Here is a 21,735-nt window from a genome sequence, read left to right on the forward strand (position 1 = left end):
TTTTGGCAGGGTGTGATTGTTGTAAGGGTTTTGGGCTAATCCAATAACAGCGCCCTGTTTGTAGACAAGACACTGTTAAGTTGTCAGCAAGCCATGCTGCTTAAGAAATAAGAAAGCCTTCAGATGCCTGAGTGAGTCAGCAGTACATGCACAGAATAGTGCCCACAGAAAATTTGAATTGCATTAATTAGACTTTCTGATGGCTTGAATTGAAAATAAGAAAGAGAAGAAGAAAAAAATCTTAATTGAATTGCAGAATTTGAAGTTGTCTCAAAGAACAAGGGATGCTCGGGATGGATTCTCTTCAGCTGATACAAATAATTACCTACTTTTCATGGCTGATAACGGATATTTCTGTATTGTAAAAAGAAGTTCATATAACCTGTAGTTTATGCACACCCGAGGGTAATAAAGGCAAAGATGTAGCGAGTAAAGATGGATGATTTAATATCTCATGGCTCTGACTGCACCAAATTTAACTGACATCACTATGACAACAACAACAACCAGAAAGCACAGTTCTGACTCAAATCCTTGTTTATCTTGTCTAGTAAAGTACATAAAAACTGCACAAACCAATCATATAAATAAGCATATTTAGTGAAGAACTGCATACTTCGCTTTTGTGAAAATGACTTCTCTTATGACTTTTAAGCTTTTCCTGAATCAAATGTGAGAATTTGTACCACTAGAGAGATTGACCCTGAGAAGAAATACCTGGGGATATATTTTTCAAGAACTTCCAGTTATTTTCTTACTTGGAAGATTTTTCAAGAGGTGATCAATAAATGGACTTGGCTTTGGACTACTAAAGTATATGGCATGTGGGGATGGAGGGAAGGATTGTATTACACTTCACAAGTATGCTTTGGCTTTTAGAGAGCATTTTGCCTTCAGAATTCTGAAGAAGTCTGTAAAATCAGATATTATTATTATTATTGCCAATATTTATCAGCTGTAACTTCATCATTTTTAAAATATTTGATGTGCTGTTTAAACTACCCATGCTCATCTCTAGATCTATTTGATTGAATCTGTGCTGTCTGTAAATCCCTGGATGGAAAAAAATTTGCATCAAGTTATAGTTTTACCTCAGACTAGTGTGGCTTGAAATAACTTTTAACGTTATTCTGCGTTCATCAGAAATTCATTCAAACATAAACTTTTATAAGTTTTCTCTGTTATAACTTTATCCAGTCTTATCAATAAATTTTCTTTGATTTTGAAAGTGTAGCTGAGCCTTCTGTTTCTTTATTGGAAGACAGCTGCTGTGCCAGCAGGTCCCTCTGCCCCGGCGTATTCAGTGCTTGTCTGCCGTCTTCCTCGTACAATCCTTCTTCTCCCTACTTCTCATTGCCTTGAAGCACAACATATTTTTGTCAACCGACATATCTTTAGATATAGATGGTGCAAAAACAAGTTTTGCTGTCAAACCAACACATTTTGAGTTCTAACACCTGCTCTGTTTGGTGATCGTGCAGATTGCATTGTGTAATAGTGACACAATTGTTTTGGGTGTCTGTGAAAATCTTACCTGGTGGAATGAGTGATAAGTTCTGTTTAAACCTTCAGCAGACTGGTGTAAATGCAGTATTGACTGGCAGATGAATGCAACAGATCACTTCCTCGAAGTGGTTAGCGGACATCCTGAAGAAGTAAACACTTTTCTTTGCCATCATCTGCCTGACAAGAACATGTTCTCACCTGTTCCTTGTTCTATTTAGGTGATATATCAACCACCTTCTCCCTGTCCTCTTCTTCTCCTTCTTCACCGGTTCAACAGAACATTTCCCTCCTTCCCCAAACCATCTGCTGTGTGCAGGCTGTAAACAAAACATGACTACCTCAGGAATGTGATATAAACAAGTGAGAAACAACTGATTCTGTGTGAAGTTGATCAACAACTGATCATATAATAGATGTTTTATGCAATTCTCTAGCATTATATGTACAAAAACGTTTAGATTACTCGATGGTGCTGATTCAGTGCATTTTGACTTATTTTAGAAAATGCACACTGTCTTAGAAAGAAGCCCTATTTCAGGGTCAGTGTTGTCAAACACGACGTTTCACTCCTCAACAATGTACAACAACAAATTACTCAAATTTACAGTTGGCTCTCTGCCCACCTTGTTTCCCTTGTAATCAAAATATTGCTGAGATTTGGCAGTGTGTAAGCTAACGTCAGCTCGTTCGGTTGTGTGCAAAATAAGTCTCCACTTCATTCAGCCAACTTGCACTGAGCAGTTATGTCAGCGTATGACGTCGGGTTTAATGTTTGGTGTCCAGGCTGCGATGTTAAATCTGCTGCTCAGAGACATGATAACCTCACTGACTCCACCTCTTTTTGGGGGAAGTTTGAGTTTACAGGTGGACGCTGGAGTGGATGCATGATTTCAATCCTCTATGAAAGCAGCTGCGGTGATGATGTGGTGTTGTAGTGTGGCAGCAGCACTTTAGGCCGAGCACTGAGAGCATAAATAGATCACCTGATTTTAAAGGAGTGTGTTGGATATGTGTTGCAGAGAGAAAGGTATGTCACACATGAGTTAGAATTGGGACTGACAAAATCCAATATTGATATCGGGTTCAGATACTCATTTAATTCAATCATTCGATATTGGACTAACATCACAATCCATGTAATGATCCAGATTCCATAGTAGTTTATATGAATTATATAATTCATATAGTCAAATAGCCAAAATGCTGTAGTAGGAAGCACTACAGAGATATTCTGTTTGAATAGTAGCAGTAGTAGAGGTACTTTGTTGTCTCCCACAATTCTTTGAGCCGGATATACAGGCAGACCAGGAAGCCGACAGTCTCCAAATGAATGAGTTAGAAACAGTTGGCTAACTCTGCATAGCCTTAGTTTGTAGATACTTTAGTCTCATAACGTGAAATGTGTGTAAAACCGACATTCTAGGGAGTGGAATTTGTTATATCAGGTATTGACAGATATCCAAGTTCAGGTAGAAGAATCAGATCAGAACTGTAAAAAAGTGGATGTTGCATCTCTTATGTGAGTGTATCAGCACTACTTGAGCTGTCCATCATAACTGGCTGGCAGGTTTTGTAAAAAATTTTGTCAGATCAGCTGGCTTGTGCATCATTTGTTGATCAAGAGTAACACAGATCAGTCTCACTGTCAGTTGTACAGTTATCTGGAATATGGAGAATCTGAACTGGGCAGCCTATTAGACTGAATCACCGTGTTTGAATGTGAATTTGAATTGCAAAGATGTGTAAAATTGAAAAACTTATTTATTTCTGTTGTCATTTTTAGCCATAACTGTAACTTTAAAGACAACCGCATGGTAGTTGACCTTGGTTTCTCTTACACAGTTCTAGGTTCACCAACAATAATTTCAAGAGGGACAATGTCAATAGTAAAGGCTGTAATTACAGTGCATTCCAGGCTAAAATATTGGGACTGTCATCTTAACCAACCATGTCACCAGTTTAAGTTTTAGTAGGTACTGCCAGATGGCAAATACCAACGTTTTGGGTTGGTAAAACATCCACAGCAAAGCACAGCAAAACATTAAGAAAAAAGCAAGGAAATACAGACAGAGTCTCTGCAGATACAGACACAAGGCACAGCTGAAAGGGAATATGTTGAGTAAAATGTTGCAGATTATAGGGAAAAATTCAATTTTAGGATAACACAATCCTACTCATTCTGTCTGTACATAAATACTTAAAACTCAACAAAAATAAATGTAACATAAATTAAATAAAGACTAAAATATCTAAGCTCAAGTAGCTTAAAAAGCTGAAATAGCCAAGTAGGCATTAAACTTGGTTGTTGTCCTTAGTGCAGCTTAACAAAAACTTGGTATCCACAACACAAAATTAAATTAAGCTTTTACTAGTCTCCCATTCATCTCTAAATGACAGCAGTAACGACCGATCATTGTGGAGTAAATGACCAGTCAACAGTGACTGTTGCAGCCAAGCAGGACTCTCATTTACAGTGGATGTCTCACTCGTTGATCAGCACTACTTCTATATGCATCAGCTGGTGTTTTTAAGCAAAAATGCATGAAACTGAGCGTTTACTGGGATTGTGTGTACACTACCATCGGAGTGCTGTGTGTGAGGGACATTTATGTAGTGTGACCACATAAGCAAAGGGACACTGTTGCAGTAAACAATGCAGTTTGGTTTTAATAATGCACGCATCCTGCTCAAAGTTGTTCAACTCCACATCATTTAAAAAACAAGAATAATTTCACACATACTGTTTGCTTTGATCTATGGATACAGTACGGTATACTGCAGCATAATCTACTGTATATTAAGCCATAATGATCATTCAGGGCACAATTGAACCAACTGAACGTGTCAGCTGTGTAAATGCCAAAGCTCTCCCCTCGTGGATATTATAATTAAATTTGTGCGTGTCGTTTGTTGTTACAAACAAACTGCTGGCTATGGTTTGAGTACTAATGAACAAAGAGAGAGAAATGTATCTGTACACACAGCTCAGTGAAGAAATTTATTGCCAAGCTTCAAGGTATTGGTTCTTTGTCGGGGTAATTGTACCTTGACAAAACCAGTTTTGTTTGAGACGCTGCTAATAAATTTATTCACTGGAGCCGAGCATGCAGTTATATTTTTCCTCCTTCTCTCTTTTGTTGAAATCTATTCTGTGCATCAGCACTACCATGACTAAAACCAAGATTAATTGCTTTCATATCTCTGGTGTGGGATCACAACCGCTGGGACATGCATAGAAACACACACAGACACACACGCACACAAAAGTGTCTTCATACTACACACATTTTTTGCACATGGTACACCGTGTACCAGATCAGAATGAATCTGCGTGGATCAAAATGAGAGCGGTCTAATTGACAGTGAGACTTCAATGCTGTGCCGATGGCGTTCAGCATGCAGGGTTCTCTCAGCTGGAACCAAACATCTCTGCACCGTAAAGGCTGAATTAAAAGAGAAAATGTTAAAGATGAAGAACGATGTTCTGTTTGTCAGCTGCACAGACACTGAGGGCAGAGATGTATCTGTGTCACTCCTATAAATAAAGGTGCTAACCAGAACCATAAGGCTTCTTCAGCTTGTCTCCATAGAGAACCCTTTTTGGTTTCTGATAAAGCCTTTTGTAACAGTTTCACTTGGAAACCTGTCCAAGAATTCTACCTAGAACCCAACATGAACAGTTATACCTAGAACCATCTGTGGAATTATTTACCTAGAACCCCTCATGAGAGGCTTTACAGAGAACCCTTCTTATGGTGTAATGGTTCCACCCAGAACCCTTCCCACCGGAGGGTGAGGGTAGGGGTGAGTTCTACTGAGAACCTTATATTATGGTACAAAGACCCCTTGACAAACTCTTGACGAAAGGGTTCCTATAGATTCTAACTGAATCTCTGTGATTTGAAGTTTAGTTTCTGTCCTGTGCCGTTGTTTTTACTTTCAAGTATCAACTTTATTTTACTGTTTCATATTCACTTTCAGCCAATAGGAGTTCTGTTAAGTTACTGCTGATGAAATATTTCCTGATTTTTCTGCTTCACGATAAAAGTTTTTAGATAATCAAACAATGGGGAACTAATAATGATAACAAACTTTTGTTGTGGGACTTTTATTGTGAAATATTCATAGGAAGTAAAATGTTTATCCACCGTGCAGCTGCTTGTCTAAATCCAAGTGCTTCATCAGTAAATACACACCTTCAAGCGGGTGCAAACTCTGCTGTGCTGGGCTGCAGCACAAAGTTAAACTGAGTCAAGCAGCACATGTGTATGAAAAATGAGCCAGAGAGGTGACAAGCCTTCATTGCCTCTGCCAAAAAGAGGCAAAAAAAAACCTGGGTCAACCTGGGTGCCATGTTTATATCACTGCTGATCTGAGCTGGAGCCGATTAATACCTGACTACTGCAGAGTCATTTGACCTGGGATTGAATGCTGATTGTGCCCTTTGCCATTAGAGGAAAAAAGCCAGATGTTAGTGGGTGTTTGTGGGGGTTTTGTCCAGTGCAAAAGGGGCTTTACAATGAACCCTTGACAACCCTTTCTTTCAAAAAAGGGTTCTTCAGAAGCAAATGGTTATGGGTAGCCCCTCTGGAAGAACCCTTCTGGAACCCTTATTTCTAAGAGTGTATACAAAACCAAATGGTTGTTGATACAGTGTGAGTACATGGCTCTCTGTGTTTACCATAACTGCATACAGATGATGTTGATAGGGCTCGTTCATCCCTTGAAGGAAACAGAGGCTCTATTTGCATCTGACATTAAAGTAGGGGAGTGAGCGCAGCGGCGGCAGCTTATTACAAAGCCGACAGGACGAAAAAGCTGATGCATAATGCACCTCTTTGGACAGAAAACATCAGAGCGGCGAGGCTACCGCCTGCTCACTCTTCTTCTAACAGCATCAATTCCACTTCCCCAATCACCTCTCTGTCTGTCTGACAGCCACGATGAGCAGAGAGGAGAGGAGGGAGGGAGGGAGGGAGGGGAGACAGAGATATAGAAGAAATCACACTACTGCTTGAATATGCAATCAGTTTGGCAGCCACAGTGACTGAGCAGCATCATCTGAGCAGCATCATCTGAGCAGGAGTGTTTTTTGTATCTGTGAGTGGGAGAGATCGAGATCAGGCAAAAAAAAAAAAAAGAGACAGAGAGAAGGAAAGAGGGAAGGAGGGAGAGGCGTTCCATCATCTACCAAACTCCTGCAGCTTCCCTCATCCCTCCTCCTCCTCCTCCTCCTCCTCCTCCTCCTCCTCCTCCTCCTCCTGTAGAGAGAGAGAGAGGGAGCAACAGAGAGAGAGTCACGCTTACAAGCCAGCGGAGAAGAGACGTCAAGAGGAGGACCTACAGAGGGAGAGAAAAAAAATCCCTTCCCTCTCTTCTGCTGCTGCCTCTCTTCGTGCATCCTACGGGCAGCGAGGAAGGAGCGAAGAGGAGCAGGCGAGGAGGAATCCGTCCGGCTGGCATATTTTTCTACGCTGCTTCCATCCACCGCGGTTATTTCTGAGGCTGTGTAACAGTGGGTGGAGCGCAGGGAGAGCCGCCGCCGAGAGCTCGATCGGTGACATCGCTCCGCAGCAGCAGCAGCAGAAGAAGAAGAGTGCTGTAGAGGAGCCAGGATGCTTAACAACCTGACCGACACAGAGGAGGGGGACGGGGGAGCGCAAAGCCAGGGTGAGTGATGGGATGTGTCATGCAGTCACACACACACACATATAAACACACATGAGCACACATGCATAAACATTCAGATACACATACTGTACATCTGCCTACGCAAACACACAGAAACACATAAGTGAGGACTAAATATATGTAGCACAGATATGCACACAACATGCACAACCTGATGAAGATGATTGGAAGAGTGTCTGTGTGCGCGTGTGTGTATGTGTGTGCGCGTGTGTGAGTGTTACAGCATTGTACGGTGGTCGGCCTGCTTGCCTCCTCTGCTGCTGCTCTTACTGCAAGGCTGTTGTGACAGGAATAGTAATGGGCTCACTCCATACGATGGATGGCGAGTGTAAGGGCATTACAGCTTTGTCCAGCACACACACACTTGCAATAACACACACACTCATACAAACAGAAAGAGACATACAAGCAAACATACATGCATGCACAATACGGAGCATTTTTTTTCTGGTGCAATAGTCCAATCATTCATTCACTCCTCATGGCAACGTAAATACTCCCACCACATATGGTCCTTTTTGGACAGGGCTGTGCTCGAACGCACACAAGCACACACTGAGCCACTCACAATTACAGATACCAAGCTCACCACTGCTGCTAATCCCATCGCCCCCAGCTGTCAAAATCAGCCCTCCATCCAATCCCCATCGCTCAGTCTCTGCAGGATCACTGGAGAAAACCTGTAGGTTGCTGCTGGTTTGTGCAGAGTGGCGTTGTGTTGTGAGAGCTCTTATACCGGCTGTTCACCAGAGAGCGCATACCTGCTCAGGCCCAGACGGAAACCTATTCTTCTGAGTGCGAGCGACAAGCACTGCACAATTTGGAACAGTGTTAATTCATGAATGCAGCGAAAGAAGAGAACTTTGGTTCGGCTGCCATTTTCATATCCAATTCTGCAGTTGTCTGTACAGTATTTCTTCTTCCTCTCTGCTTTATGTTAAGGATTGTTGTAGCTCAAGGCCTGACTCTATCCCTCACTGCCCTCTTTTTACTTATTGCTTTTGCACCCACTCTTTCATGTCTCCCATTCTGCACAAATCTCCCCCTTGTTGTCAGTCCGGGACTCTCACTGGAGAGGCAGGTTGCGGATGAGAGAACAGTCACTATGCTGCTTCTCCTACCTGTGAGGGCTTAATGATAAAAATAGACCGGCACTGGGAACATGAATATTTAACTTAATGCGGGCATCTCTTTTTATTTTTTTATTTTTTTTTTTTTTTTGCGGGAGGGGGATTACAATGGTTTGCAGAGAGCACAGACAGCAGTTGTAAGAGAGGTTGGCGGGCCGGGTTGAAGCATGACCCCGTTTATAAGTGCGACGAATTGGAACCATCAAGGGCAGGTTACCAAGCGTGACATAAAGCCACATAGCAGCACAGGCAGGAGTGTTAAGCTAATATGATTACTTGAGCGTTGCTGTTTCCGCATGTGTGTGTGCGCTGCTAGCTTTTAGCAATTTACCGTCTGATTTACAAGTATGTGTGTGTGTGGGCATCCATGTGAGTGCAGAATGGAGTTTTAAAGTTGGCACGTATGTTCACGCTGAGCACATGCAAATGTGCCGAGAAATATGTTGTAGCTCATCGCCTCTCATGCTATATATAGATGTCAGACTGTTTCATTTGTCAGATCTGTTCCAGGGTAATGCACAGATATAACCTATGCATGCAGAAGTGGAAAGAGTACTTACAATCTGTACATAAGTAAAACTACTGTTACATTATTGAAATGTTACTCAACTACAAGTAAAGCATCTGGTGTGAAAACACTTGTCTAAAAGTACAAAGTGTCTTCTAAAAAAACTACTCCGAATATTAGTTACTTTTTAACTGTTAATGCATTATCAATAGCAGACAGTCAATCTTCAGTGTTCTGGTCAGTGGTCATGGTCACCTCTCCAAACCTGTGCCTGCTGCATTGTTTAGTTTAGTTTTTTTGTTGTGGTTTTCATTGGCCACTTGAGCCTCACTGGCTACAGAAATGCAGATGAAAGGTTTGGTTATTAATTCAAATTATAAGCCTCCTCAGTGAGGATTATACTCTGTGCTAAATTATGATTTCAAAAGTAACTAAGTAGATTACCTACTCTAATATGTAAGTATGAGTAAAATTACAGATTTGAAAATCATAAAAGTACCCAAGTAGGGTTGGTCATTTAGATTTTAACAATTCTGATTCTGATTCTGCTTGTCAATTTCGGATTCTTGATTATGATTCTTTGAGTGTCCTCCTGCACAGGTGGGCTGTGTGAAATGTTAATAACCATGGATAAATATTACCAGTGGAAACATTGAGGTAAGTTAACGTTAGCTAGAGTTTTACTTAGGCTACTTTAGTATAACAATAGAGTATTCCATCCTTGTAAAGCATTTTATAGCATTTGCTTAATTGAGGTAATTGTTATGAGATTCACACAATGTGTGATTCACCTGCTAGTCAAACAGCTTACCAAGAATAAAACAGTGTAATGACAATGTCACATGATGGCCCGTCTCACAACCAGAATTCGATCCATCCAGTCCAGTAACATTTGGAAAGTCTGGAAGAGCCACACAGTTAAATAATTTTATTCCACTCAAGCTAGCAGAGGCTAAACTGGAAGTTAGCGCTTGGCTGAAGGAAGTCATTACTACACTTGCTCTATGGGCCAGGACACTAAAGTTTGCTTCATGTGCCAATGAGCAGCTCTCATAGGAATGAACAGAGGCCAGCCTTTAACGGTGCATCCAGTCCTCTATAATACATCCATGGTGCAGAGAGAGAGAGACAGTTCAATGTACAGTGGGTGTTTACAGCACACAGTTTAATTTGAAACTGGCACAAGTGAATTGATAAGCAGAAATTTCTTAGTGACTCCTTTGGACACTGTTCTTCATTGGAATCAGTTCCTGATGCCCAACCCTGGCCTTTCACCCCTGTATGCATGTCATGTGCACAGATCCATGTTGTGACCCTCGGATGGGGGGATCAGTAACCAACACTACCTCCTCCAACACATTGCACAATCTCTCCTCCTGTGTCACACTCTCCCTGTCTCTCTCTTTTTTGTCACTCTGCAGTAGCAGCATCTCTCAGGATAGGACCTCATTCATACACACACATACACACACATACACATCCATCCCCCCATCCCTTTCATCTGAATCACAGCTTTGCTAAGCTAGCTGTGCAACAACCTGAATAACTCTGTTTAGTCATCAGTACTATACAGGGCAGCTCAAATAGGGAGGGCTTTTCGCCTCTTTACAGTAGGAATGTCAGAGGCTGTCGCTGTCCGCACTCCCCCGGTGCTGAAAGCCGCTACCCCCTCTGCTCTTGTATATCCAGGAGCTCAGGGCTGCCTGCCGCTGTCCAAGGTGCTGATTTATAGCCTTCATTACACGGCTGGGTTACAGCCTGGGAGAGGACAGCACAACCAGTTACATACAGCATCAGTGTGGAGGTGTGTGTGTGTGTGTGTGTGTGTGTGTGTGTGTGTGTGTGTGTGTGTGTGTGTGTGTGTGTTTTCACTGCGCACCTTTTTATAAGCAGGCAAAGATGAAAGGCATAATTCTCAGGGAAATTAAAAAAAGGTTGTGAAGAAACTCAAAAAGAAATGGTTGCATGTTGAGTCATGGCCGGATTTACATAAGTTGTCATGTTGCTCTCTCACCGTATTGCTAATTATCAGCAGATTTTCTTCAGCATAGAGGTGAAGAAGGTGGGACACAATCAAGAGCTGCAGGGAGAGTGAAGTTTTAGTGATCCATTTGCAGCACATAAAGGGTTTAATGAGAGCATGTCTTATTTTTTTTTTTGTTTTTTTTTTGAAGCACAAGAGTAGAAATTGTTACAGATGTAGTGATGCAGGTCATTTGATCCCCCAAACAAGGAGGGGGTTGAAGAGTTGCTCATTTCCGCAGCACGTAGAATAAAGTTGTGTTTTAGTCTTTTACAGAAATGTAGTAACTCAGAATATAAACCCTTTAAGATGTATCATCTCATTTTAAGGGAGTCCCCAACAACAGGGTTTCTGGGTTTCAGGGTCCTTAAAAAGTCTTAAAACCTCTAAAATCCAGTAATCTGAATTTTAGGCCTTAAAATGTCTTTAAGGAGATATCTGCAATGTATTTGCTGTAATAAATCATAAAATGACCATGATATGCCATTAGAGATTAACAGAACAGCACAGCTGTTTTAGTTTGTCTGTTTCACGTTAATTAGAGTTCAAATTAATGCAAAATGAGTAAGTGTTTGTTTATGACTTGTAAGAAATCATAAATAATCTAGATAGATGTTTATAACAGTTAAATTGAGCAACATGTTAATGGGGTCTGGCAGCAGAAGGCAGGCAGTCACTGAACTTCCAGAGAGTGTGCATTTTCAGAGCCCTGGGCTTTTGTTTTTGGGTTAACGTGCTCAACTTTACATTGACAGACAATAAACAGCTGACCAACTAATGGTGTCGGACTCATGTTGTTATTGACAGTTTACAGTTTCACACTCGTCTTGTGCTCCTGCAGTGATCCTGCAGCCTGGATGAGCTTCTGTGTGTCTGGAGAGGAGCCGGTGGAAACAACTCACTTCAACCAAAGACTGTATATTAAATAGGATTAGGAGTACTCACTTTTGGCTGTGCTTTTTTAATTGCTCCATCTTGCTCATTTGAATACAATTTTGGCAGTGCTTGATTGAATTATGAAGTTTCTTCTATAAAGTTGCTTTAACCTGAATTTCGCTTTTTAATATCAAATTTAAGGAAAAAATTGTATTGATCATGTTGTAACAACTGCAAAATGAAATAACCACTAATGCAAACTGCACGTTTTTTGTGTGAAATGGATATTGAATTGCATTTTTAATGGCCTTAAAAAGTTAACTTGTTGAAACCTGCAGATACCCTGAACAAACACTCACAAAAGGAAAACAGAAAAGTACATAACACATTATATAACACCATAATGACAAAACAAACAGTCATAAACAATCAGACAGACAATAAACTGAAGAACCGAAAAAGAACAGAAGAGAGAAAAACAAAGTTACAGTCTTAGATTCGATGCAATCAGAAGTAAAGTGAATATGATTGATCTTGAAATAAAGAAACAAACTGGGATTGCATTACAGAAAACAGGCAATTTGTTCAAAGATGAGAAAACAAAGCATTTTTAAATAAGTAAATTATGATGAAGTACAGGTATTTGCTTTGTGCAATGAGCCTAAAACATAGACATATAAGGAACAAGAATTGTTTTTTGCCAGTAAGGATAGTACCAGTGAAATTTTACTACTGACATTGCTTCTCATATCAAGAAAGAGACGACAAAGTCATGATCTATTTCTCATTTTCTAGTGTTTGAATGTGTTGAGCACCACTTTACATATTTTCATTTTGTAACTCGTCTACTACATCGTCTGAATCGTGTTACGTTCTGTCACTATTACAGCGACAGGCTACAGTGTAAGCAGTGTTTTGCTCGGACAGTCAGAGCGCTCGTTGTTTATGGTGCCGTATTAAGAGGAGCTGTTAGTGTTCAACTGCCTGGCTTCTTGTTAGTAAGCAAAAGTAATTTCATGCTACTTCTCCAAATGTTTGTTACTGTCTGCAGTTTTTCATTTACGTATTCAGCTGCTCATTAATGTGTCAGTTCAGTTTATTCGCTCCAGTTTAATGAGTGAGTAGTTTTTGTAACGTGTGCATAATTGAATATTGCTCATGAGTTCTGCCTGGACAGTCTTCGGCTCAGCGGGTCAGCTGACTGCTGATAGCCGGCTCTCAGCGTACAGACCACACTCTGGAGGCTTATTCAGAAAACATTTCAAGCATTATTGCCTCTGTTGGATGAGATACTTTTTATTGATCCCATGCAGGGAAAGTGAAGAACAAATGCATAGTGTAGATAAGAACCTTTTAAACAATACGATATCCTATGAACATGTACTGTAAAATGTAGTATGCATAAACAGTACTAAATACTGCAGTATATAGGCTAACGTCAATAGTAAACATAACACTGACATGGAAGTTGCAATGAAATTAATCCTTAAGATTTCAGTCCTGGTTTATTTGGCAGCACCTGTGGTTACCGTGGAGACAGCAAGTCTCCAACAAAAGTCTTTGATAGAGCTGCAAATTAAGATTATTGTCATTAGAGTTGCAATGATTAGTTGATTATTAATCAATTATTAAATTAATTGCCTGCTATATAGAGTTTTTTTTAAAGAAAAAAGTCAGAATTCTCAAATTCCAGCTTCATAAATGTAGAGTCAGATGGATTTGTCCAAGCTGGTCGTAAATGCATCAAGATATCAAATATGCATGTTTGGTGGTTTGGGTTGGTGAAACGTCCGGAGTACAGCAATACAACCACAACCTATTTTTTTTTTTTTTTTTTTTTTTTTTGGAAAATGTTTCAGATTATACCTTTAAATGTTAGCATTAGCTTGTTTCGTTCCTTCTCTATGACAGTAAACGGAAAATCTTTGCTTTGTGGGCTAAACAAGACATTTGAAGATGTCGACTTGGCCTTTAGGAAACAAACATTTTCCACCATTTTCTTACATTTTGTAGACAAACAGCTACTAATTGAGAAAATAATTGACCAAGTATTTGACTATGAAAATAATTGTTACTTGCAGCCCTAATTTTCATTATTTTTTAATGTGCACATTAGTGAAAAATGCTCACCACAAATACTTCTACTTTTGTGTCCAACCAGCAGTTTGAAACCTGCAGATTCTTCATTTAGTATCATAAATGACAAAGAAAATGACCAAATCCTCACAGTTAAGAAGCTTTAACTTTGCTTGAAAAATTACTGAAATGATCAATTCTGAAAATAGTTGGCAACTAATTTTCTCTCAGTCAATTAATTGACCAATGTTGCAGCTCTATTCTTCAAACATGCAGCTACTTTATCAGAAATAAGCAGCCAGTGTATCTGTTTACAGTGCAGCCAAACAAACATACAGGGTTTTTATAAAGGAGTCAGTCAATAATAATTGCAATCAAGATTTAATGTCATGCTGTACACGATGCCTGCAGTTTTCTACTGCAGAGCGAAGTTAGTAATCTTATAGTGAGGAGCTGAAGTTGTGCAACCTACAGCTCTTCCTCTAACGGCTCACTGTTGCTGCTCTTGTGGAAGAGATTCAGTCTGCACTTGCAGTAACTTGACACATCTCTAATATAGTGTTAGAAGAGTGAATAATAAGGCTGATGCCATGGTATGAAATCACAAATTGTAAAGCTGAATTACATACAAACCTCATTAGAATCCTTTACATGTTTAAATGCAGTTTGAATACTACACAGGATTGCTGTTGCTATGGCACTGCAAAATGTCAACCAAAATCATGGTTTTCGTGAGAATCTTGAGGATTTTACCTCAAAATACGAAACATGCATTTGAAAGCTTTACAGGTTGTGGTTTGATGTGTCATTCTTTTTGGATTCTTATTTAATCAGTATCTACTGATGGCTTGTTTAATGCATTCATGACTGGATTTCATACAGGAAGAATTAACCTGATGGCAGCGGCCTCAGTGTTACTGCACTGCAGGTAGATGCAATGCAGGGTAACATCTGTGACATGCATAATGTAGCACTAAATTGACTTTGGAGATATTGGTGTTAAAGGTCCCCTGCGGAGTTTTTGGCCGTGGATCTGTTTTTCTGTGACCGAGTCTGCGTGTTGCTTGCATGGCACACACATGCCAGGATGCGCATGCATGTGCTGGTGACGCCATACGCAGCCCTGCCAATGATCTCCCACTGTCACATGCCAAAATATGCAGCCAGCAAAGGCAGGGAAGAGGAAGACTGATAGCTTGAAAACATGGATGTAAACAATGCAGGATTTAAAATGCTAAGATAAGATAGGATAAGATGGCAACACTATAATAACGCTCATTAATGAATAGTAAATTCATAGTTAATTAAACTTCAGTTAATAATTATTTCACTTAGTCAACATGATTAATTACACTGTCATGTTTATTAATTTTTACTAATACAATATTTTTTATCATTATTCAATAAAGTTGCAACTTGTGATTATAAAACTTTACAATTGTTTATATGGTTTTTAATGTGAAGTAACCCTAAAATAAAGTTTAATTAACTATCAGTTTACCTTTTATTAATAATGGTTATTATAAAGTGTTATTGATACAATGCTGGCCAAGTAAATTCACTCATTACAGCATCTCAAGGATCGGAATATTGTATGAAAGGAGTGATAAATGCAATACAAATAAAATAAAAATAAAATGAAATGTGGTAAGAATGTATAATCATATAAAATGCTGGTGAGTAACAGTGAATGGACATATAACTTTTATTTTGTTTAGTTATCAGAATAATTATTCACATCTTTTGGTTCCAACTTCTCAATTTATGCATTTTTTTGTTGTATCATAAACTGAATATATTTGGATTTTGGACTGTCGGTCAAACTTGAACAACAACAAGCAATCTGATTACATCACCTTGGGTTGTGGCCATTTTTCTGACATTTTATGGACCAAATGATTCACCAATTAATTAAGAAAATAGGGTTAGGGTTGGTACCATCCATCCATCCATCCATCCATCCATCCATCCATCCATCCATCCATCCACTCAGCCAGTCTGTACTCTTGGTCAGGGCTGTGAACGGGGTTGTAATGATGTTTTAGTTATGGCTGACTGCATAATACTGCAAAATGCTCCCCGGGGCCCTCTCCGAGGGAGGCAGTTGTTGTGCATGCTCAACGTCATTATTCTCTGTCTACCCGCTTTGCGACTTATCTACTGTGAATGGAGAGAGGGAGCAGAAATGCACTGTAAGTGAGAGAGATTGCTGGCTAATACAGAACCAGAGGCACTTGTTACTGGGAAAGGTAGCTCTCTGACTGCACACACACAAAAAAATTCATTTTCAGAAGCTTAGCACTAAAGTGTATCATCTCCACATGAGTAGACAGACACATAGGTCCGTTGTAGCTGGCAGTATAGAACTCTATAGGTCAACTTCAATACTTTTATTGCAATGTCAACCAACTTAATTGCATAGCAGAACAATGCTGTACGCTGCATTCTTCATTAGACACACCAGAGTCTTTGAGAAGAAGAAACTCCATATTGTGCAAAAATACTGTTGACATATTTAGTTTTGCAGTAAGTTGCACCAACCCCCCTCAGTTGTTAACATTTTTTGATTTATGTTTCACTTAAAGAACTAGTGTGTGTAGGATTTTGTGGTGTCTGGCGGTGAGCTTGCAGATTGCAAACACCTTGTTTCACCACCCCCTTCCAGAATCTGCAGAGTCAGTGTTTGGTTTGTGTTGGGAGAGTTACTTTTAAATGTACTCCACTGCAGATTGCTGAATACACGTCCTGAAATCTAATTTGTAACATATTCTGTAAGATTACTGAAGTTAAGTAACATATAAGATCACAGCGAGCAAGCTAACAAGCAAGTAAAATCAAATTTTACATATCCCTGCAATACCATTTGTATCAGACTCGATCCACAAAAAAATAATTTTCTGGCAATGATTTGATGTGTCAGGCTTTACAGGGTTACTTATACAGGACTTCAGCCCCAAATCACAACCTCAAGGGGATTTACAGTTTGTACAGCGTTTTGACACGGTCTGTCCTCCTTAATACGACAGAGCAGACTAGCCTTAAAGTTACCTAAAGGTGCTTCTTTAAATTAGAAATGGAATCTTTTGACACAGAAAGCAGTTTGTTATATGGCAAGTTTACACTGCACCGTAATGTTGCGACCTTCTTGACCATGCGTGTAGGTAAAATGTTCCCAACCATGTCCTGGCTGTGTGTCTCCTCCCGTGCAGTAAATTGTTGCATTTTTTTTTAATCTGTTATGGGAAATGCATGCTGCTTATGCATTTTAGAGCAAATAGAATAAAACAAGCGAGGTAATTCCTTCAAGTAACCTATTTTAAACAGTAATTTATTCAGAACGCCACCAGAGCTACTCATATTTTGTATTTTAAATAATACTGTTACTTGTATTCTGTTACTCACCAACCCTTTTAACAAACATACAATGATTAAACAGTAATAAAAACACATTATGTTTTATTTCTGCCACATTCTACCAATAAACCACTGTATATCTCACTCGCTGGACCTTTAATATCATGCTAACAAAAATCACCTGCTTATGAGTCAGTGCTATTTTTCCACAGTGTACTGCCCACCATCGTACAAATGGTTCCTGAAGTCCAAATATAGATTGTCATTATGTATCACTTAATTGAATTTAATAAAGGTAGGTATTAATGAAACATGGATACAGTGGCTGGGGCAGATGAATTGGTTTTCTTGCTAATTAGAGGATGGTTACCATCAGTAGTGGGTGTCCACATATAATGGATGGGTATTCATTCATTGGTTTGTCAATTAATAAGCAGCAGAGTATAATCAGCGGCGAAAGGCTCTGCTTTCCCAAAGCTTTGCTGTTGAGTCATACTATTCTGATGAAAAGCTCACACAAAAGCATGAACAAACAGGGTTCTCATGCACATACACACACATGCTACCATTAAGAGACCATTAGTCATACATGTTCTTTCCTTGTCTACAGAAAATTATATTGCATTTGGTTGGATTTGAGACTCCAAAGCAAAATCACTGCCTGTCATTCACATGAATACGTTGATTACATGACTTTGCTTCTGTGAATTAGTTTAATTGTAATACTGCAGCCGTACAAATCCCTGCACAGCAACAAAAACAGTGGTATGATAGGACGGGCTGCGAGGGTTTCTCAGGTGAAAGATTTCAAATGGATGGATGATCTCAGAGAGGAATGGATGGCTGGGTTTATGGAGGGGAAGAGGAGGTCAGAGGAAGTGAAGGAAAGAGATGAATCATGCCAAAGGAAGCTCAACCAAGCTGAACACAGGAACCTCCATCTTCTCTCTCACATTCATTAAAATGTGCTGAAATTGTGACTTCTCCGGTGAAGTAAAACCATTTATTTTATTAATTAAAGGAAAAAAAATGAATGCAAGATATATAAAAAGATGGAAATATTATGAAAGAAGCAGGATGTAATATCCTTTTTATAGAGAGGAAGACAAAAGCAGGAATCAGCAAATTATATTATGCTGCTAATGTCTAGAGAGAAAGCACCATTTGTCAGCGACTGAAAACACTCAAGGACAACGACACTGCCTAACCAGATCTCAGAGTCGAAAAAAGGTGGCATATCAACAAAATAGACAATGTTTGTGCAGCTTCATGTTTTATTCAAATATCATTGCTGGAATGTTTAACAGCAGACTGCTTTACGACCAAACCAGTTTCAGCAGAGTTCTGGTTCAGCAGGTTTACGGGCCGATAGGGAGACGTATACTCGTAAAGGCATGTATGTACTTTTCAAGGACAACATCTGCTTGGAAATAAAAGTAGCTCTCAAATGATTATATAGCTTTTGTTGTCAGGCACAGAGGGTCATTATAATTTGATCATTGTAATAGAAATGACCCTCCAGTCCATACATTGGTAATTATTCTAGTCATTTCTTGGCGCATCATCAAATGCTTTATATCTCTTGAATCTGTACAACAGAAGCTAAAGTGTTAAAAAAAAAAAAAAAAAGTCAATAAAGCATAATAATTGTGTTAAAAATATCATCTGACTTTTCTTCATCACATTTTACTAAACAAACACACAAACATTAATTTCAAAGATTTCTAAATCTAGAAACATGAACAACATATTTCTTAACATCCATAAGTTATTTCAACTTTGTACATTTTTTTTGTTTGTTTTTGAGATGTTGTAATTTTTATGAGCACATCATAAAGGTGTTTTGATAGTTATATCTGGAATAGAAATATTTCCTCCTATTATTTGCTTATTGTGATGCCATTTCCTATATTATCTTAAAATGCTCCCTAAAATATATAAATATACACGTCTGAGTAAGAGACAAACTTTTTCTCCAGTGGGATAACTGCTTATCACTTTTGTTCTCTACAGCTGTTGGCTGCTTAATGAAAGCAATATGTGCAGAAAGACAAGGTCTCTTGGGGTTGTCAAAAGGAATGCTGGGAAATGTAGGAAATCTACACAAGTAAAAATGGCACAAATTACAATATTATAAACTTATAATTCCACACTTGATTTTCAGTGGGAATTTGTGAACGTTTCCTGAATGTTTGCAGTTTCCTCATCAGAAGGAATCCATTTGGTTCAGTCACACCACTGCAGTGCGTGAATCTGCACACCGCAGATAAAGTAAATCAAAACGATTCCAGTGGAGCTGACACACACCGATGGGGCGAGTGACACATCCTCGCTTTCCTCCGGCTTGTTATTGAAGAGACCCAAGTCCTTGATGAGTCTCTCAATTTCCAGCCTATCTGACATTACTGTGAACTGGCCGGTGCCAGGAGATGGAACCATAATGAAAAGCCCCGTATTGATTTGCTCTCACTCATATACCTATTTGTGGTGATTGAGCTGGTGTGTGTGTGTGGTCGAGACCAGCCCCGGAACCATGATACCCAGAAGCACAACAATCAGTTGTCACATCACACGGAGAGTTCTGGTCTGGATTTTATTTCATGTCAGGAGACAAAGAAGCTGTGTTACCTTGTTTGTGTGTGTGTGTAAGTCAGAGCCTGGCTTCATCCCATGTTATCACGCTGTTTTCCTTTGGCTCGCGGGAGAAAAATAACCAACTAGGTAATGTGGATTGCCATGGTTACAGTCTGGGCTGTTGGAAGTGGTCCATATATTCGCCAAATATGAACCCTTTACACTAAGGTTAAAAACAAAACACAACACAAATTGTTGTGCGTCTCTCCTGCCATTCAGTGGATTCTACGAGGAAAACTGCTGCAGTGGTGGATTCACTTGCATTCAGAATATCTTTGTTTGCACAAGGGCTGGAAATCCTTAAAAACACTTGAATTTAGTGCATGGATTTTTGATGAAGTGCTTGAAACGGCTTGAAATCATAATTGCATTGCTTTCTAAATCACTCTCTGACTGAATAGTTTGCTTCATAGATGAAGTTTTTTAGATTAAAAAAAAAAAAGTAAGCTGGAAAGATACCTCGAGTCTGCCACATAAAAGGTTTTGCTGAAGGTGAAATCAGTAGGATTTGTCCGAGCTTTTTGTAAATGCGCCGGAAAGATATTTTTTATTGTTGCAACTAGTATTGCTAAGTTACCCAAGCACATCAAAATAATGAGAAAATAAGTAGAAATGCAGGCACAGGGCAGATACAACCATCACCACACACTTCTAATGATTGAAAGGGATTATGTTTATATGAGTTCATACATTTTTTAAAGAAAATGTTGCATATTATGCCTTAAACCCTTTTTTTGATAAGACTATAGTTATGCTAAAGTTGGCTATAACTTTGTTTAGCCAGTAAATTCACAGGCTAAATGCTTGAGGGTTTTTAGGAGGGATTGAGGATGATACAATATGGTAATACTTGTATGTCAGTCATGGCTCGTTCATTTATGAAATATGCAATACAGCTGAAGGTGCCTTTAAATGACAGCTAATAACGTTAACGGTACCATTAGTTCATTCCCACAACTGAAAATTAGGGGTGGACAGATCACTCACTGCAATACTGATTCTTAGTCTCATCATTTAATACAATGTACAATTTCTGAAGTGTAGTAATCATTTTGAGTAGATACATGTAAAGAAATATGTAATTTACCACAGCTGTAAGCTTGAAAATGCATCTTGAAAAGTGCTTGAATCCGACTTTGGAAAAGGTGTAGGAAACCTGGAATATAAAGCATTTAAGTTGGGGAATTTCCCTGGCGGATAAATCATTAGCGTTTCGTAAAGAGCAGAGAAAAGAAGTCACGTTTCTCTCTTTTCAAGCTCACACGCTGCCTCTGCGTCACAGCACTCTCGCCTCCGTCTCCGAGGAAGTTTAAACAATCCTCTCAGCTCCATCTTTAATTGCCTAGGTAACCACCAGCCAGCTGAAAAATGTTTTTTTCTTTCATCTGGAGAGTCGTTGTTATCCAGTACGCGCCTGCCGTCACGTGTTCACTTGGCCCTGAGCATGTGTGTGTGTTCTTATTTAATGTATGTGCATGCTAATATTGGCAAAACAAATAATAGCAGCTCTCATTGGCTGGACTGAAAGAAGTCGGCCAGCAGCAGCGGACAAGCTCATTATCATGGTTGTGTGTGTTTGTTCAGAGGGGTGGGGCGATGTGGACGTACATTTTCAGCGATGGAAACCCCAGTGTGTCTGTATATGTGCATGCGTGGGAGGATCCTCTGTTGTACAGCATGGCATTCTGGGATTGCTGCGTCTTTACACTAGAAAGCGGCCTAATTGGTGGGTATGAGTGGGCAGAGGGATTGTGCGAGGCGACGGTGAGGCCAGCGGTGGAGGTTTCTGTAGAACCAAGAAACGGAGCCTGGCAGCTTTGGACGAAAATCAAACACACGGTCTTGTAATTGGGCAGTGGAGGGAGGTGGGGGAGGGGCACAGAGGGGGATCAATCCCTCACAGTCTGCTTCATCGCCAGGACTCTAATTCTGGCCGG

General features: G+C 39.7%; 1 protein-coding gene across 4 annotated transcripts in view; it reads left to right on the forward strand.

The window, feature by feature from the left end:
* Positions 1–21,735, forward strand: part of slc12a5a (solute carrier family 12 member 5a) — a 226,945-nt gene that overhangs the window by 77,155 nt on the left and 128,055 nt on the right. For 2 of the 4 annotated variants that reach the window (XM_084738172.1, XM_084738175.1), the window contains exon 1: positions 6,808–7,176. The exons of the other annotated variants lie outside the window; for them this stretch is intronic. In XM_084738172.1, the coding sequence (XP_084594298.1) occupies positions 7,122–7,176 (55 nt within the window). In that variant the 5' untranslated portion in view covers positions 6,808–7,121. Of the gene's footprint in view, positions 1–6,807; positions 7,177–21,735 lie in introns of those variants that run through there. 4 annotated transcript variants of the gene reach the window in all.

Source organism: Lutjanus erythropterus, chromosome 2 (assembly GCF_056507025.1).
Source record: "Lutjanus erythropterus isolate fLutEry1 chromosome 2, fLutEry1.hap2, whole genome shotgun sequence".
NCBI classification, from domain to species: domain Eukaryota; kingdom Metazoa; phylum Chordata; class Actinopteri; order Lutjaniformes; family Lutjanidae; genus Lutjanus; species Lutjanus erythropterus.